The sequence below is a fragment of the Rhinolophus sinicus genome, chromosome 7 (assembly GCF_057876585.1).
Source record: "Rhinolophus sinicus isolate RSI-liver-muscle chromosome 7, RSI-T2T, whole genome shotgun sequence".
Lineage (NCBI taxonomy): Eukaryota > Metazoa > Chordata > Mammalia > Chiroptera > Rhinolophidae > Rhinolophus > Rhinolophus sinicus.
The window spans coordinates 41,563,487-41,581,641 of NC_142507.1; the positions used below are offsets into that span (position 1 = coordinate 41,563,487).

The 18,155-nt window shown below is 38.1% G+C and overlaps 1 protein-coding gene across 2 annotated transcripts in view; it reads right to left on the bottom strand.

Annotated features, from left to right (window-relative positions):
• The window catches only part of VAV3 (vav guanine nucleotide exchange factor 3), a 329,628-nt gene that overhangs the window by 109,232 nt on the left and 202,241 nt on the right, over positions 1-18,155 (bottom strand). For both annotated transcript variants that reach the window (XM_019746514.3, XM_019746513.3), the window contains exons 16-17: positions 7,313-7,414; positions 6,909-7,009 (exon numbers count right to left, since the gene is read on the bottom strand). In XM_019746514.3, coding sequence (XP_019602073.2) covers positions 6,909-7,009; positions 7,313-7,414 — 203 coding nt within the window. The remainder of the gene's footprint in view (positions 1-6,908; positions 7,010-7,312; positions 7,415-18,155) is intronic.

Sequence of the window (18,155 nt, forward strand, 5' to 3'; positions counted from 1 at the left end):
CAAGGCTACTTCTTTCCCATTAGAAGTGGCTACTGCAGTAGCGGGAGCAGCAGCTGGCCTAGATAAAAGAGCGATTAAACAGATAAGCAAATGGAGATCTGCTTCGGTTAAATATTAGAGCCGCTGAGGCTTGCATTCCCACTACAGAGGAAGATGCATTAAACCAAATCGTCTGCTCCAGCAATATTTGGCTTCCAACGTTACTTTCTTTGTTTAAACTGAGAGGATGCAAAGCAAGCTACATTGATCAATGTCAGGGTCAGAAGGAGACAAAAGGGTTTTTATCCACATATTGTAGGAGGGGAAAAACACAGATGTCCCCAAAAGTTGCAGTCTAGGATTAGACCTTCACAGCGGCATACGGAGAGAAAGAAATGCCACTCTGGAATTGCATCAGCTTTGCAGTGACTTGTTCAGAGAATCTCATATAATGGAGTTCATACCTATTCATTATTAAGGCTGGGAAGTTTGGGCAGCACACTTCAGAGTCTGCGTACGTGTTGATCACTGAGGTTGCCATGGTGAATGTAAAGGAGTCGACTCAAGTTCAGTGAAAGAGTAGAACTGCCTGCTCTTTATATCCATGCTAATTTTCATATATTAAGACAAACTAACCACCTAACCTTCAAATTTGTTTGCAAGTTGCATAGTTTGTCTTATAAAGATAAAAACATAATTAAAATAATTTTTTTCATACTTCATATGTACTTCAGTTAATCATCTGTCATCATCAAATATTAATATGAATCAATTACTTCCTTCATTCAGAAATGCACTACATTTTCCCCAAGTAATTATGATTTCAAAGATGAATGAAGACTAGATAAATTTCAGGACTATAGAGCATGAAATATAAGGTTTTTGAACCCAGCGAAGACAACATCCAAAGAAGGCTTAACTTCCACACAAAAAAGAGCATAAGAGCTATTTCAAATGCTTATTTAGCCACATTCAACACTATTAAGGATTGCTCTAGGGGTGAAATATTCCTATTCGGGGGAAAAAGGATTGACAACTTGATATGATGCACCCTGACTTTGGACAGGCTACTACGCAGTGGGTACAAATGAGAAACACATTCCCTGTAGTGAAGGAGCATATAATCCACCAGAGGAGAAAAAGTGTCAGAGACAGCAGTTCTCACTAAACAGTCCATGTGTTCCACTACAATGCCCAGCTTCCCTCGAACTGAAATTGAGGCTAATGACCGGTTTTAACCAATGGTCTGTGACAAAACAAAATGGCAGTGCTCACTCCTCGTCCATGGCTCTTCAGAGCAGCAACCCTGGAGGGCATGTGTTGAAATGGCAGAGTCACAAGATGGAACCAGTTTGGATCCCCAAGCCATTACTTAGAAGGGAGCTACCCTGAAGGGCCACAGAAACCACAGCACTGTGTGTGAGAGAAATAAACTTTGATTTGTTAAAGCCACTGAGATTTGGGGATTTCTCATTACCATAACACAGTCTAACCTTGGCAAATACATAAAACCTGCACAAAAATTAGAGAACAATTTAAATCAGGCCACCACTGGGGTGGTCAAAGTGAGATGAAATGATTGGCAAAAAGTTTAGAGAAGTAAAGGAAGAGTAGAATCTTGGAAGAGCAGGCACAGAAGCGAGTGTATTTCAAGGAAAGGAAACAGTAAGGGCCAAGCAAGAATTCTAAAAATGGGATTGACTGGGTCAGGGAGTAGATTGCTGAAATAGTGCTATTTTTGTCAGCAGGTGTTCTGCGAGCCAGTTCACTTTCTTGCTACTTATTAACCTAACCTAGGTGTCCTTGTGAAAGGCCTGTGATCAATACTCAGGGCATGAGTCTTCCCTTGCATAAATGCTAGAAAGAAACACAAAAGGTCTATCCAGTTTTCTACCTTTTATTCTAAAAGTACCAGCCAGGGATTCATATAAGGTCTCTATTCCACTTACAATATATCCAGTCAAGCTCCAGTCTCCATAATGGTAGAACCAAAATTTGAACCATCTCCCATCGCCTCTTTTTTCTGGTTCTAAGATTATTGTGATCTTCAGGGCCCAGAAACCATAGTGCACTACAGTTCTACTCATTAATCGGTGTCATCTCTTTGTCGGTCTATCCTGTCCCTCACCCACCTACCATGGCTTCCCAGAGGTCAGGACATCAAGTAAGCATGGTTCTCATCAATGAGAGGCTCATAGTCTAATTGAAGTCAGGACATTACCGTGTGAGGAATGGAAGGTATAGTAAGCAGAAGAGTGATACATCAGACTTAATTTTAATAAAGATCATGTATAAAGGAGTAAGATTAACAGCAGAAAATTAAGAAACGTTTGTAGTTGTCCAAACAAAAAACAATGAGTTCTGTTTTTGTTTTTGTTTTTTAATCTATAACAAAACTATATAAGAATTCCAGAGAGACTTAGGAGGAGAACTAAGAATAGGTAAGTGAATGAAGATGAGGGAAGGGGGTAAGTCAAGACTGACACTCAGTTTTGGCTGAGTGTATGGATGGTGGACCTTTCAGGAAAGAAATAGGAGGAGATACGTGAAATCTGGAGTCACTACAGGAAACCTGGGCAAGGATATGTGAGCAGAAGATGGAAATTTTCAACTTAAAGTTCAGGAGAAAAGTTTACATGGAAATGGAGCTTTATCTACCTGGGGTGTAGGCTATAGCTAATGCCAGAGAAATAAATCAGATTTCCAAAGGATGACATCAGGAATATGGTGGAATGTGAAGGAGAGTGTCAAGGAGAATGGTTAATAGTGTCAAGTGATAGAGAAAGGTCGAGTAAGGTAAGGCCTGAAATGTGATGACCCGTGAATTTGGTAATTACAAGGTAGAGTGGAAAATTCTTTAGCCTTCATTTAGCCTCTGGGTTACTGTGTCATTTTGAACAACTAGTGCCTCTTCTCCAACTGACCACTATCTTATCTACAAACATGTCCAATGCTAAGTGAAAATGCTCCATTTCTTTGGAATTGCCTTCCACTTCTATCCAGCATTGACAACTTAACCATTCCTACTAGCCACCACATTCTGGACAACTGAACCCAACTCACACTGAGCCAATCAGAATCTCTTTTTGTCTCTTGAGAATATAGTTAGACTGTATAGTTAGTGCTAAGCACTGGAGTTATAAAGTTCTATAAAATTGGGGTCAGTCATGTGAAATCACCTATGATTTAATTTTATGGGGGAGATGGATTACATAAGCACTTGAGTTTGCCTTAAATCAATACTGTTCACTTGCTTTAAATTTGGCTGTTGGGGGATTTCCCCCAAAGTCAAGTTCTCCTAAAACAATATCATACTCTCCTCCATACAAAGGCCCCATTCAAGTAAAGTACGGATGCAGCCCCTGAAACATCTTGTCCTTCCTCCTGCATCCCACATTTCCCCAAATACCATACGAGTCATGGAAAACTGCATCACTGAACTGCTGCATCCAGTTCTTGGATGCCGCAACAAAGGACTGTATAAAACTGAACCAACGTTGAGATTCTCTGAGGACTGGGACATGGCCCATGAAGTCTAACTTGCCCATGACCTCAAAACACTACCTACCTGACCACACTCACATCTGCCCCACCAAACGCAAACTCACACTCTACCCGTGGTTACTATCTACACCAGTGCAGGAAGAAGTGAGTTTGTCCTAACTGCCAACATTTAGAAGGTATCTATCTGGGCATGTGGGAAAGAAGGCTGCCGACAGAGATTCCTCTTTACTCTGATGATAAGGCCCCTATATTTGTAATGGCTCCCCAGCAAATGCTAATCTGAAGGCCAAAAAGGAAAGACTCCTGGGTGGGTTCTTACCACCTCCTACCACCTGATAACTGATGATAAGCATCCAGTGCCATAGGTCTCTTCAAATCTTGAGCAGGAGAGGACAGAAAGAGAGAGAGGATGAGAGTAAGGACGCAGATGCACAAACAGGAGAATGGGGGTCAACGTGACGACAAAAGGCAGAGGGAGAATCAAGACAGCAAGGGAATTCTGTTTAAAATTCCAAGAAACAAAATTAGCCAGAGGTTTTAAAAACCTTTTTCCTGCTTTAAAATGAATTACATAACAAAGTTTAGAGAATGATGCTACCTTTTAATGAATGATATCTGCAAAAGCAAGCATTATCTATAACTTGCAGGGTACCAACAGCCTCATTCTCATTTTATTTTATTCTCCTATTTTTATGACTCAGTTTCCTCATCTTAAAATAAAAGGCCCTAAAACTGAAGCTGTCTAAATCTTCCTGCTTGGAGACAGGCACTGATCCCCAGGGGTGCCTGAATTTCTCACACTTCAAAACATTTAAATCTAAACACAGTTGGTAGTTACTAATTTAGCTAAATTCAACAGTGTTGTTGCTTAAAAACAAGACAAAAACAACAACACAAAAAAACTATTAGAAAAACTCTCCGTTTCCCAGAGAAAAGCCAGCACCTGATTTTCCTATGGTCAGGTACTCCTGTGCATTTAACACATCACCCCAGCTCATTCACAGCCTGAAAGCACAGCCCAGGGCTTAAGAACAAACTCAGGAGCTGGACCGCCTGGATTTGAATCTTCACTCTATCGATCAGGCAACTTAGAAAAGTTACTTATTTCTCTGTGCTTCAGTTTCTTATCTGTAAGATAAGAAAAGCAACAATACCAACTCCACAGAGCTTCTACAGGACGAAATGAGTTAAGAGTGGTAACGTACTTAGAATGCTACCTGGCACTTTATATGTATTTATTTAAAAAAAACAAAAAACTTTTAAAGGCTGGGTGCTATTATTATCTCTACTTTAGAAGGAAGGAAACTAAGACTTACACAGGTGAAGTAAATGGGTCCAAAGTCACCCTGCAAGTACGTTGTGGAGCCAGATTCAAACCAGACGAGATTCCAGAGCTGGTTGGCTTTACTGCCCTCTCATGCTGTCTTCCTGCACACAGCTACCCATTAAAGGACAGAGTACATTGAAACAACGACCTAGGAACAGACGCTGGGAATATACCACTCTTGTACTTGGCTAGGCAGAATTCCCAACCGTTTCCTGCTGACTTTTTATTTTTTTTACATAGAAGTTAGTGTCACTTTTACATATCACTTCAAAGTCTGTGGCTCACAAATTGTCCTATCCACATCTGCTCCACATTACAAAAACGACAACAAAAACACAGATTAAGCCCATCCTTCTCATAAAGAACTGACTCTCATTATAAGACCTTGGATTCAAATACTGAGTTCTTATTGTGCCCAGGCTCTGTGCTAAAGCATCAACATTATATCACTTGATCCTCACAAGAATCCTCTAATTTCCATTTTACACACGAATAAATGAAAGCTCAGAATGTTTAAGTAACTTCCCAAGCTCATGTAGCCAACACATAGCAGAGTGAGATTTTCAACCATCTCTGCTTGATTCTCCTACACTATTCCCTTTGGAATGGAAGAACCATGCCCACTATGGGAAAACTTTATACTCCTCACAGACTGAAACTCTCTCATAAAACAGGACGGTGAAGTTTATAAAATGACATTAGCCGACCATGCGCACATAACATGTTAGGAGTTCTCAAAGACATTAAAGGATGGGGCACACAAAAGTGAAACAACAAAACTTTAAATGATCGATTGTATTCGGTATACGAAGAATAACAATGATACTATATAATATTTCTTTTACATTTTACAATTTTGTAGGCTGTTTCTGGCCTTCAGCAATATTAATGGGTGATAATAGTGTCTCCTTGAGCAAGTCACATAAGCACTCTTACCCCCATCAGAAAAATGGAAAGGGCTGTTCTGAGGACTGAATGAGTTCATGCAGGAAGGACCCAGCAGCAGTCCAGGCAGGGCAGGCACAGTACAGATGCTCAACTAACGCCGGGATCTTTTTCCTTGCAGCTGCCCATCCCTAGTATAGAGAAAGGCCTGGGTGGGGGTGGGGGTGGGGAGCTTGAAAAACGTCTATGGAAGGAGCAAAGTGAGGGGAGTGTACTCTGATCTGAGTCCTCTAATAGGATTCACACCTTTTCTACAATTGCCTATTTTCTGAAGTCAACTCTCAAACGGGCTATTATTCTCTGGTTCACTGTTCTTCATATTCTCCAAAATAATTCAATGTCCACCTTTTCCTTTGGGAAAATCAAAGGTTGACATGGCTACCTTTTGAACTCGAGCTGTTAAAGATCCCTTTCTTCTGTTCAAAAAGTTTTACTGATTTTGAAAGGTCTTATTGATAAAACACAGAGAAACTCGAGGGAAAAGGACAAAGAGAAAGAAGAAGAAAGAGAAAGAATAAAGAGGCCAGAAAAGAAAGAGAAGGAAGAGAGCCCAAGAGGAGCAGAGAGAGGCAAAAGGCTACTGAATGCATAATTGCCGACAGGCTTAGAAACCGGCTCATGTAACAATCATGGAGCATTATTTTTAAAAACCAAGGGGAAATATTTACACGATACCCAAAGAATATATGCTCTTTGTTGAATGCTGGAAAGTGACAATGTATTCAATTCATTAATTCATGAATTAGTCTGTGTGATGTTTACTTCTGGCAACATTAGTATTTGTGAGCCGAATATTTAAGAGACTAAGGGAGAAATTTACGAACTAAAGATAGAAATGAAGAATAATTTTTCTCTGTTTTGTTTTTGTTACTCCATTTGTCTGTATTTGCACAGTGTTAGTGAGATGTAGGGGTTTGAGTGAGGGAAATGGGTGACGTGAAACCTTCTGAGCCCCTCTTGAAGCCCTCTGCCTGCCAGGTATGTAGAAAAGTCACATGAATTTCAAACAATTTTCTAACTATGCTTCTAAATGATCGTTTTGAAAGGAGATATGTTCCAATAAATACATGGTAACAATAAATTAGGCCTTAATTATGTTTAGCAAGTTTTATGTCCTATTAAAGACAGAGTCACAACAATAAACACGACTTACCAGCAGAATTAGCTCTCCCACAATTGTCTACTCTTCCCAGACATTCTTTGTGTGCTCTCGCGCCACACTTGAAACATAAATAGCCTTGATAAAATGTTCCTCTGCAAGGTAAAATTAGAGAGTGATACGTTAAAAGGTGCTGAATTCTGCCTTTATGAAATCATTAGTGTGAGAAAGGAGAACAAGGGAACACAGTGCTATGCCAAGTCCTCTCAGCAGAGGGAGAGGACCTCTCTGGGGGTACTGGGGGAACTGTCCCCTCCAGGTACAAGGTCAAGGAAAGCTCTGTGGGCTCACACTGTTAAGGCACTATCCCCACTTCAGAACATTTTGGCCGGGATATTAGAAAGGTCTGAAACGCTTAGCAGTTATACCAGCTCCCTCACAATGAAAGACAAGCTTACCTCAGGAGCATCTGGCAGACTTTGCAGGACGTCACCCGGGTGAAGGTGTGCATCTTGAACTCGTGGAAATTGGACTCCGCGTAGTCTGGCCTTATGTTCGAGCTATAAAAAGGGGGAAAGGAACTTCCTAAGGAAAGCTTCACAACAAAGGAGCAGTCTAGTCATCTAAAACCTAAATTCATCACCATACCATTGGGTAGAAACCTGATTCAAGCAAAAAGGAGATTAAGTGGGCAATGTTTTCTAAAAGCCCGAAGTGTGCTTTGCATTAAAATATGCACTAAAATCTGGTTGCGGCAGAGCCAGCAACACGTAAGGATTTAAGCAATCTGATCCTCCTCAGGATTGAGCGTACCCAGGGAGCTTTACAGGATGGCCACGTAGGTCAACCTGCCAGGAAAAACACGAAACCCACTGGATAGTCACGCTGCATGATCATTTCTTTCCCGTAGACATCACTGACATATAAACTAGCTGGAGAGGGCGGCAGGGAGGGGAAGAGGGTGCTGCATTTCCACAGAGTCCATCCCTAAATAGATATTTATATGGATGCTGTAAGGAGTTACCAAAGTGAATAATATAATTTTATGAAAAGTTTTCAAACAAAGCCTCAATCTGATCATTAAAACAATTCCTCCCTAACAAACAATTCACTTTCCCTGCAATCCAAATAAAAACTAGATTTTATTATTTATGTTTTATATTGTATTTGTGTTATACACAGATACCAAAAAAAAAAAATAAAATTTAAGCGTACTGCAAACTGACATTCAAGGTGCATGTCTTTGGTGTGGATACTGTGACAAACACCTGTTATTCATTATCTCGTTTAACCCTCACACCAATCCTAAGTTCAAGGTACTAAGAAGGTCACTACTTCACAAACTAGGAAACTGAGGCTAACTCTAAAGTAAAGGAAATGGCAGGGTCCAGAACGCCAACCCAGGTCTGTGCTTTTCGCCACTGGAGCCACCGTGCAAGGCAATTCACCTCAAAGTCATTAGATTTTTGTGTCTAGTAGGGATTTTTGTGTGCAGAAGGTACGGTCAGCCATTTCTAGAGGATTCGTTATATTATTCATAATTTATCCATGTCACAGAAGAAAGCATAAAAATTAGAAAAGGGTAAGTTAAAAACAGTTACATATCAGGGGTACACCTAGAAAGCTAAGACGATGCTCTCTGAGACATTACAAGTAATTTGAGAGATGATAGGAAAAGTTTGAGCTACTGATAAGCTAGGATTTCCCCTTTTCTAGGATACGGCGATACTCAACCACACAGAGCTTGGGCCTAATGAAGCATGCCACGGGCGGCGACCAGGCATCAATCTCTGAGGGACCAGGAGAAGCCTTATGAAAAAACATTTGCAAAGGCAATTGGAGCAGCAGGCAGTGATGCAGAAGTGTCAGAGAGGTCAGCCTTCCAATCCATCTGCTGAATATGAGCGTGCTAAAAATGAAATCAAATACGAGTGCCATCTGGGATTTCTCTGCCCTGCGCTTCTGGTGACCTCACTTTTTAGGAAAACATTCCCATGCATGCTGAAAAGCACAGCCATTTCTGTAGAGGTCTGTCTGTGTTGCTGATTAAAAATTATAGAGTTCTTCATGAAGGGAGGAGTACAGAAAAGACAAGAATCTGGAAACAAAACTCTCTTCACATTGTTCAGAAAACATTTGATTCCTGAGTCAATAAAGCCGGGCCTGAAAAGATTACTGAACCCCATTTCCTTAGCCAGGAAGGGCCGTTCATTTATCTGTAAGCACCAAGGTGATACAGTCATAGATGAATTGTCAAATAACAGCTTCGGTCCTGGGAACCTGAAGAATTCATCAGCCTGGAGTTTTAGAATTTACGAGTAAGAAGGTCTCCTTCAGGCAGAAAATCATGTAAATGGGTCGCAAACATGTAAATATTTAATTGATTTTAGAAGCCTGCCGGGGACATAGTTGGAACATCTTTCTCTTAAGGTCAACTCAAATTGTACATATATATATATATATATGTATGAGGTCTGACAATTAAGTTTGCGAACTTGTTGCAACAATGTTGCTAACCTTTTTTGATATCAGAGGGATTATTCATTATTAATTTGTACCAACTGGACAAACAGTTAACCAAGTTTACTATTTGGAAGTGCTGAAAAAGCTGCGTGAAAAAGTTAGATGACCTGAACTTTTCGCCAGTAATTCATGGCTCTTGCATCACGACAATGTACCAGCTCACACAGCACTGTCTGTGAGGGAGTTTTTAGCCAGTCAACAAATAACTGTATTGGAACACCCTCCCTACTCACCTGATCTGGCCCCCAATGACTTCTTTCTTTACCCAATGAGAAAGGAAATATTGAAAGGCAGACATTTTGATGACATTCAGGACATCAAGGGTAATATGAGGACAGTTCTGATGGCTATTCCAGAAAAAGTTCCAAAATTGCTTTGAAGGGTGGACTAGGCACTGGAGTCAGTGCATAGCTTCCCAAGGGGAGAACTTCGAAGGTGACAGTAGTGATATTCAGCAATGAGGTAGGTAGCACTTTTTCTAGGATGAGTTCGTGAATGTAATTGTCAGATCTCGTATACTGCATATACTTTTCACATATACATATACAAATATATGTACAACTTGAGTTGTATACATCAGAGTTGCCTTTGGACCATTTGTAGCTAATACTTTTACCGACTAACTAGGAATAAGCTGACTTTTCAGAAGACAAAAAGCTGAGCAGAGAGTCACATTAAGAGGCTAAAAACGCACGTATTACAATTAAAAAAAAATTCTGAAAATACTGTTAGCAGTAGTTGCCGTAAGGGAAATGAGACTTGAAATAGTAGGGTAGAATGGTAGGAAGGAACAGTTGTAATTTTTAATACTATAACTGCATATGATTTTTAAATTTTTAAATCAAATACTAAAGAATGAAAGTTTACTCTATGATCCTGGCACTGCTACTGGGGCACTGTAGAATATAAAAGCATAGCTGAGGGCAGGATTCGGAAATTCCACCTGGGCTCAAATACTAACTTGCAAATCACTAGCAGTGTGACCTCAGGCAAGGGAGTAAGTATAAACCAGGAATACTAATACAATCAAACTTATAAAGTGAGGTACAGTGCTTAGGCCTTTGTCTGGCCCACAGCTGGTGGCCATAAGTACTGGCTATCATTTATGAATTGCTGATTCCACATCCACATATTAATGATGTGATCAGGATAGAGCTTTATGAGTGGAGAGTCCCTTGGGACCAAATCCCTAGAGGATTCCCTTTCTCCTGAGAATTTCATACAAAAAAATTGTTATATGCTCAGTATCCTTGGGACTGAATCCATATATAACTATTGAAGCACCATAAGAAATGGGGTTATTCAGGAGAGGACACATGAAAAAATCCAGGGAATTAGATGAAGTCATGCCAACAGCCAACTGAAGAGAGATGCCAACACACATACATAGTCTTTAGCCTGTGGGGGATGCAAAAACCAGAGACAGTAAGTTGGCTGGATGGGAAGAGTTAGAAAGGTAGAGATAGGAGCAAAAGAACAGAGAGAAATATCAAAATTATAGGCTGGGTAACACACAGACAAAAATGATCAAAAGTGGCATTTATTCCACACTTCTAATACACCAGGTATCTTATTAGGCGCTTCATATACTTTTCACATTTACCTCTCACAACAAACCTAGAAGGCAGAGTCATTCATTCACTTCATATTTATTAAGTACCTACCATGTAAACAGGACCTAAGGTACAAACAGAAAGAAGGATCCTTTGGCTGAAGCCCAGTGAATGAACAGAGGAGATGCAAGAGATGACGTAAGAGAGGTCGGCAGGCGCCAAGGAAACAGGTGAAATCTTATACAGGGATTGATATCATATTCAGTTGACAAAAAAAAAATAATAATAATTTATGGCAATTATGTAAAGAATTCCTTGTAGTGAAGCAAGAGTGGGTATAGCAAGACCACTTATGGGGCTGGGTTTTCTATACATGAGAACTGAGGATTGAATGTAGGTTAGCTCACTGGTTCGGCCATGCAGTTATGCAGAAAGGATTCCACTTTAGTAACCTGCTTTGATATACAGCAGTGTACTTATGAGAACTTGGATGAAGTTTTGTAGATTTCTCAATGAACTTTTCCATTTCTTTTGCTTTACATAGGGCAGGGGTGTCCAAACATTTTTCAACGTTTTTCACCAAGGGCCATATGCGGTAAAATACACAAACAACCGGGCCACTCACTCGAGGTGAAGTACGTATTGCCTCACCTGGTTTATTTAAGTAAACTAAACATATTTTTGGAATTTGCTGCGGGTCAATAAAAAATGGATTGTGGGCCGCAGTTGGCCCGCGGTCCGCAGTTTGGACATCCCTGATATAGGGCCTACCGTCAATGCAATTAATCAGGCAATTGACTATTTACAAGGCAAGGTATGGTGATGTTCGTCAGGTTCCTTGTAACTTCCCATGTTCTTCTCAGATTATCTCCACTCTCATCTGGCTCTATGGCTGACACTAGCTCAGGAGCACATGCCCCTCGCCCCCCTACCCCACCCCAGCCTGGGCATCTTCTCCATTCTCCGTATCTGTACTGCCAGTGGCTCCTCAGGCATCTCAAATGTATACAAAACCCAAGTCCACACCTTCCTTAACATACCTGACTCTAATCAAATTCTGATTTCAATCCATTGCCATTCACTCCATCTTCCAATCTAGAAACTTTAGAATTGCAATGAATTGTTTCCTCTCCCTCATACCGTCCACATATTCATTTTTTCTCAGGTCCAATTTCTCCTTTCCTGAAATCATGACCAATTTCTGTTGATTCACCCTTGAAAATACCGCCTCAAAAATTCAGGTTCTGTTCTCTCTTCTCACTACTAATTCAAACCCTCAATATCTCGCAACTAAATCGTTACAATGACCTTCTTAATTATTCCATCTCCCTATTTAAGGCCATCTTCCATACCATTCCAAGAATTATCTTCAAAAAACAAAAATAATTATGTCACTCCCTCCCCTCTGCTGGTTCCTACTGGCTGTAGGATAAAATTAAAACTTCTAGTAATGGCATACAATGGTTTCAGACTCTAGCATTAGATACCTCTCACATACCCCTTCTTTCCCAAGTACTCCTAAGACATACACTATAGATATACAGACCTTCTCACATTTCCCAAACATATTCTTCTCTTCCATAATTCTGTGCTTTTGTAGTCCATTCACTCTGCCTAAAATGTCTCCCTTAACCTGCACCTGCTAATTTACCTGGTTACTCATTTAAGACCATATAAAACCAGACTGGTCACACAAGCAGTCTGTCTTCATGATCAGTCACCATCATTAAAAACTCCCAGAAGGAAAGTGGGTGCTCTTCGTAAACTACATAGTTTACAAAAAAAAGTCTAGGCAGGCTGGCACAATGAAATTCAGTTCCCTTGGCACACCAAATAACTTTATCACTTAGCATCACAGGGAACGTTTCAAAACCCAAGTTCCCAAGAGCCAGTCAAGGGCCAACCCTGCAAGCAGACTCTTTTAAAGAGTCAATTTTCCTCGAATCAAAAAACAATAAAAAAAATTAAAAGAGAAAGGAGCAAATTCAAGGCTTCCCAGTTAACTCTTTCTTACACAAAAATGTCTAAGAAAAATCCTAGCATGAAATGTTCAGGTTCTGTATGAGTAAAACTGAAAAATTAACTGAGGAAAATAAAAGATATTCAACCAAATAAAAGCTACATAACCAAATTCTTGAGTAAGATGCTTGCATATTTTATTATAAATATACAATTTCTCAAGTTAGTTTATAAATTTAAAACAATCCCTTCCCCCAAACCAACATAGGCGTGCACACACACACACACATATTTTTAACTTGACAAATGATTATAAAATTCAACTGGAAGAATAAAAATGTGTAAGAATAGTTGGGAAAAAATTAAAACCAAGACAGATTATTGTAGGGAGTATGTGGGAAGCCATCATAAGCTAAGAGATACTAAAATGTTTTTTAAAGTTACCATTGTTAAATGTGTATGGGACTGACAACAAAACAGATAAAAAGATGAATAATACAAAAGATAAAAGTCTTGAAGGGGACCAAGCATTTGCAAAAAATTGGTATGTGATATCTGTGGCAGTTTGCTCATTTATTAATTTGTCAACTCAAAAAAATAAAATCTTATTAAATAATATGTGCGAGGCACTGGGATACAATGATGAGGAAAAACAAGTAATGTCTCTGCCTGTTCTGTGCTATAGGGAAAATAAATAAATAAATCCACAAACAACTGCGAAACTACAGGTGTGACAAGGGCCACAAAGAAAGACAGTGTTAGGAAAACACAGTTTGGAATGTGATCCTGTCCATGTATTATCACAAAAAGCTTTCCTACAGAGACTATACTTGAGCTGAAATCTAAAGATGACCAAAGAAAAAGAATGTTCCAGACAGAGGAGAAAATAACAGACATGTTAGAAAATACATTTCCAGCTTTTTGAAAATGTTAAGGAAGCTACAATTCTATTACCCATTTTATGACAATATAAAGTTGATCTAATTAAAGATTTATATTATTTATTTGATAAATATGTAATACATGCTTATGATGTGTCATGAGTACAGCCACCAATAAGGAATCAGATGGATAAAATGGCTGCCCTCATGGAGCTTATATTCTATATTTAAATGTAAAATTTAGACAGAAACCCGAAATTTGGTTTAAGCAAAAAACATAAAATTACTTGAAGAAAATATTGGTAACTATTTACATAATCTTTAAAAGTAAAAAAATAAAGATGGCTGGATTTATTTAATTTTTTAAAACCCCAGATTTTCCTTGAATCAAAAAACAATAAAAAACTAAAAGAGAAAGGAGGAAACTATCTAATATGTACAATAAAAGAATAATGTCCTTGCAATGTATAAGCACTCCTAAAAAAACCTATAGGAAAAAAAATGAACAGAGCAATTTATTAAAAAATAAAAACAATAAAACATGAAATATGTTTAAGTTACTAGCACCAAAGGAAATGCAAATTTAAATAAGATATTGCACATCAAACTGGCAAAAAAAAAAAAAGATAAAACTGATAATACATAGTGTGGATGAAGCTATACCAATATCCAAAACTTAAAGATGCACTAATCTTTTGACATAAAATTCTGCTTATTATAAGTAATCATGAAGGGTTCATTATAACATTTTTAATAATTAAAAATTGGAATTTAGTTAAAAGATACGGAAATAGATTATAGTACATCTATACATGGAATACTATACAACAATTAGAAATGATAAAGTGAACATATATATTAACCAAGGAAGATATTTATATTATATAGGAGAGCAACTTGATACTAAACTGTATCCATAGCTGTGATTAATATAACACAAAACTGCTTGTTAACATACAAATGCGAAGCAGCAAACAATAGGTAGAGGCATTATAAATGATTTTTTTTAATTTTAGAGTTATCTGTTTTTTCTAATGTTTCTACAGTGGCCATACATTATTCAATTTATTTCTTACATCCACTTGGTTCAAAGACAAAAAAAAACACACAAAAAAACAGGAAAAACCATAATGATACATACAAGCTTTAAAGAGGTTAAGCAACTTGACTAAACTACACCGGTAGCAAGTCGCTGAACAGGATCTGAGGCAAAGATGTGTCCCTAGGCCCGTGCTCCAAATCACTATGCTAAAAATATCACACAGCAATTAAAAAGAAAAGATAAACTGAATTAAATGTTTGCAACATATGTGAAAACATTGTTGATGTAAAAAGGAGCCATTACAAATCAATGATAGTACAATGATAAACGTGACCCGTGGAAAACTTGGCAAAGGATATGAAAAAGAACCTCATAAAGAAGAACACCTGGCTGACAAGTCTGTAATAAACTATTTAGCCTCATTAGTAAATGTAGAGATATGAATGTCCCAGAACATGGGAAGGTTACAGCAGACATATTGTTTGGAAACAATCATTCCTAGACACTGATTGCTATGCTCTCCCCTTCCCACACCCATGTGATTTTTGTGACGCTATATTCAGTCTAAGAAACAACAGAGCTCATCATTTGTAAGTATTTCCTTAAATGGAAGCATACCAACTATTAATGCTTCAAAATGGAAGGCTAGCCTCAAGTAGGAACGCATTGTGCTGCAGCATGAATGGAATTTTCTGGAATAGGCAAGATGCTGCCCCACGCAGAGTGACTGGCAGTTGTGGGTCCAAGAAAAGCTAGTTGAGCTATGCTGTTTTTTTTCCTGCTTGATAAGAAAGATCTATCCTTATCCTTGACTGAACAGGATTCTGTCAAAACTTCCTTGGTGTGGGGGAGGGGATGTGTTGTCATTGTTGTTTGATTTGTTTTGTTTTGTTTTTGCTCATACATAGCCTACTAGAAAACCTTGGTTTTCAAAGAAATGAAAATTAAAACAGGATTTTGTTGTTTACAATAGTGAAAAATTATAAATAAGTGAAATGTCCAATAATAAAGTATTGGGCAAATATATACTGCAGTACTTCACGTAAGGGAAAAATAATCAGCCATTGAATCATATGGAAGAAGAGTTTTTACTAGAAAATGTAAGTATAAACATATACTATAAGCACTATAAGCACTATAGATGTGCATATGTGTATGTGTCTGGGTACCTCTGTATGTATGCATCTCTGTTACTACAAAGGATATAACACATACAGGAAAAGAGGAATCCGGACCATTACTGAGTCTCATAGCGTCATATAATGTCCTTTCACTTTCCCTTTTAACATTTATTTGTATGATCATTTGATTAATGTTTGTTTCCCCCCAGAAGATTATAAGCTCCATGAGGCCCGGGCTGTGTCATATTGTGTTTACAGCGTATCTCTGGCATCACCCTCAGTTTCTAGCCTAAACACACATTTGACAAATGTGCTAAAGTTTAATGGAGTGTCAAAGGGAGATTGAAGTCAAATAAAGTTAGTATGAAAATGTACCCCAAACTATAAATGATTAATTGTTAAACATGTTACAAATTCAGTGCTCTACTACCTAGCAACCAAAGCAAAGAGGAAAATAGAATTGCTTCTAAGATCACTGCATGAATTTTCCCGGAACCAAAGTTTAAGAAAAATTGCTCTGTTGGGTTTTCATAAAAGGGACACACACTATGTAATGTATAGCCAAAGTCTTCAACAACATCCTTATAAATACAGTTGTATACCTGCCCCTTCTAGCCCTTCTTGATATGAGCCAAGGACATAATGCTGAAGTCTTGCTCAGCAAAAGCAATTCTGTGAGTGGCACCTTTCAGGACCTATTCCATCTCCATATCATCACTTAAACAACCACCATCTCTGCTAAGGTCAGACACCAAGCCTTGGCGAGTCAAATATCTTTCAAATGTGAAAATTAATCATTCCAAACATATGGAAAACATCTATAGATCAGGCAAACATTTGTGCCCAATCTTCCAATAGCAGATGGTCCTCGTGATTGAGAGGAAATTTCTAAAACAAATAAAAGGCTATTATTACCTTAACTTATATTAACTTATATAGATCATTTCTCCATGAGGAGTGAAGACAGATAAGACAAATACACAAATCCTAGAGCTCAAAAGAGTCCTAAAGTTGTTTGAAATGAGACGCAATTTCCTACACAGTCCCCAACATGCAGGGCAGAGCACCGAGCTAGCTGGAAAATGGATCTAACTTAGGAGTGTTTCACATGCTCTTAGAATTACCAACTAAACATTCAGGAATGTCAGAGTAGTGTGCCCAGGTTGATTTTGTCAAGTCTCAAGGACTTCTGAAGTCTCCTGTTCTGAAAAAGCATTATTTCAATCAAGTAAAGTCTTAGCCAAAAATCAAAACAAGATCAATCATTTTATATCTCAAGTTTAGACTTCCCTGTAAGATACAATTTTTAAGGGTCTCATTAAGTGATGGTTTTTGTTATTTTTCTCCCCTTCCTTTTGTTAACATGAAATATTCGAGAACAAAAACCTAAATATTTGTTTTTAAAATATCCTATACTGTGAAATTAAATCCACCAAATAGCGCATAGATAAATCCAAAAGATTTTATTCATACAATCTTTCTATAAACTATTTTAGATCCTTACCTTTTTTTTTCACAATTTGTTCCCACAACACCATTGCATACTAATTACACTGCTGGCTATTTGAAAGGGCAAGCAAATGAAAACCAAACAGGTCTTTCAAACATGAAGTTTAAAAAAAAAAAAAAAACAGGCTCAGAAGGGACATCTTCACCTATTCCTAAGGATCCAGAAAAGCAGTGAAAACAAAAAAGATTTATAAATCACATCCAAATCATATTCCTTATATTCTAAATCACACAGTCTTTAATCTAGAAAAAAAATAAATACTTTCAAAATACCAATAAAAATAAGATAATGCTTGGCTCTGAAAAATAGTATTTTCTTATCTGTTATATATTGCACTTCTTTATTGCACAACGTTTATTTCATTCAATATTGACTGTATAGTAATTTTAAATATAAATCCATCACTGAATTTCTGTGACATTTCAAGGAAATTATTGAATAAAATGTAAAGTAGTTAAATCCATAGTAGATTTAAAGTGGAAAAAATGTCAGACTACATGTAATTTGGGTCTTTGTTACAAACTTGATGTGTAGCGTTTGGCACATAAAGTATCTTTCTGTTCTTAGTCTCCTCACCAACAAAAGAATTATATCTGTCATTCCTGCTACAGAAGGGCTGGTCCAGGAGTGAGAGAAGGAAGAAGAATCACCACTTGTTGGTACCTATTCTATCATTCGGATTTGTTCTGAAGATAAAATGAAAATACATACA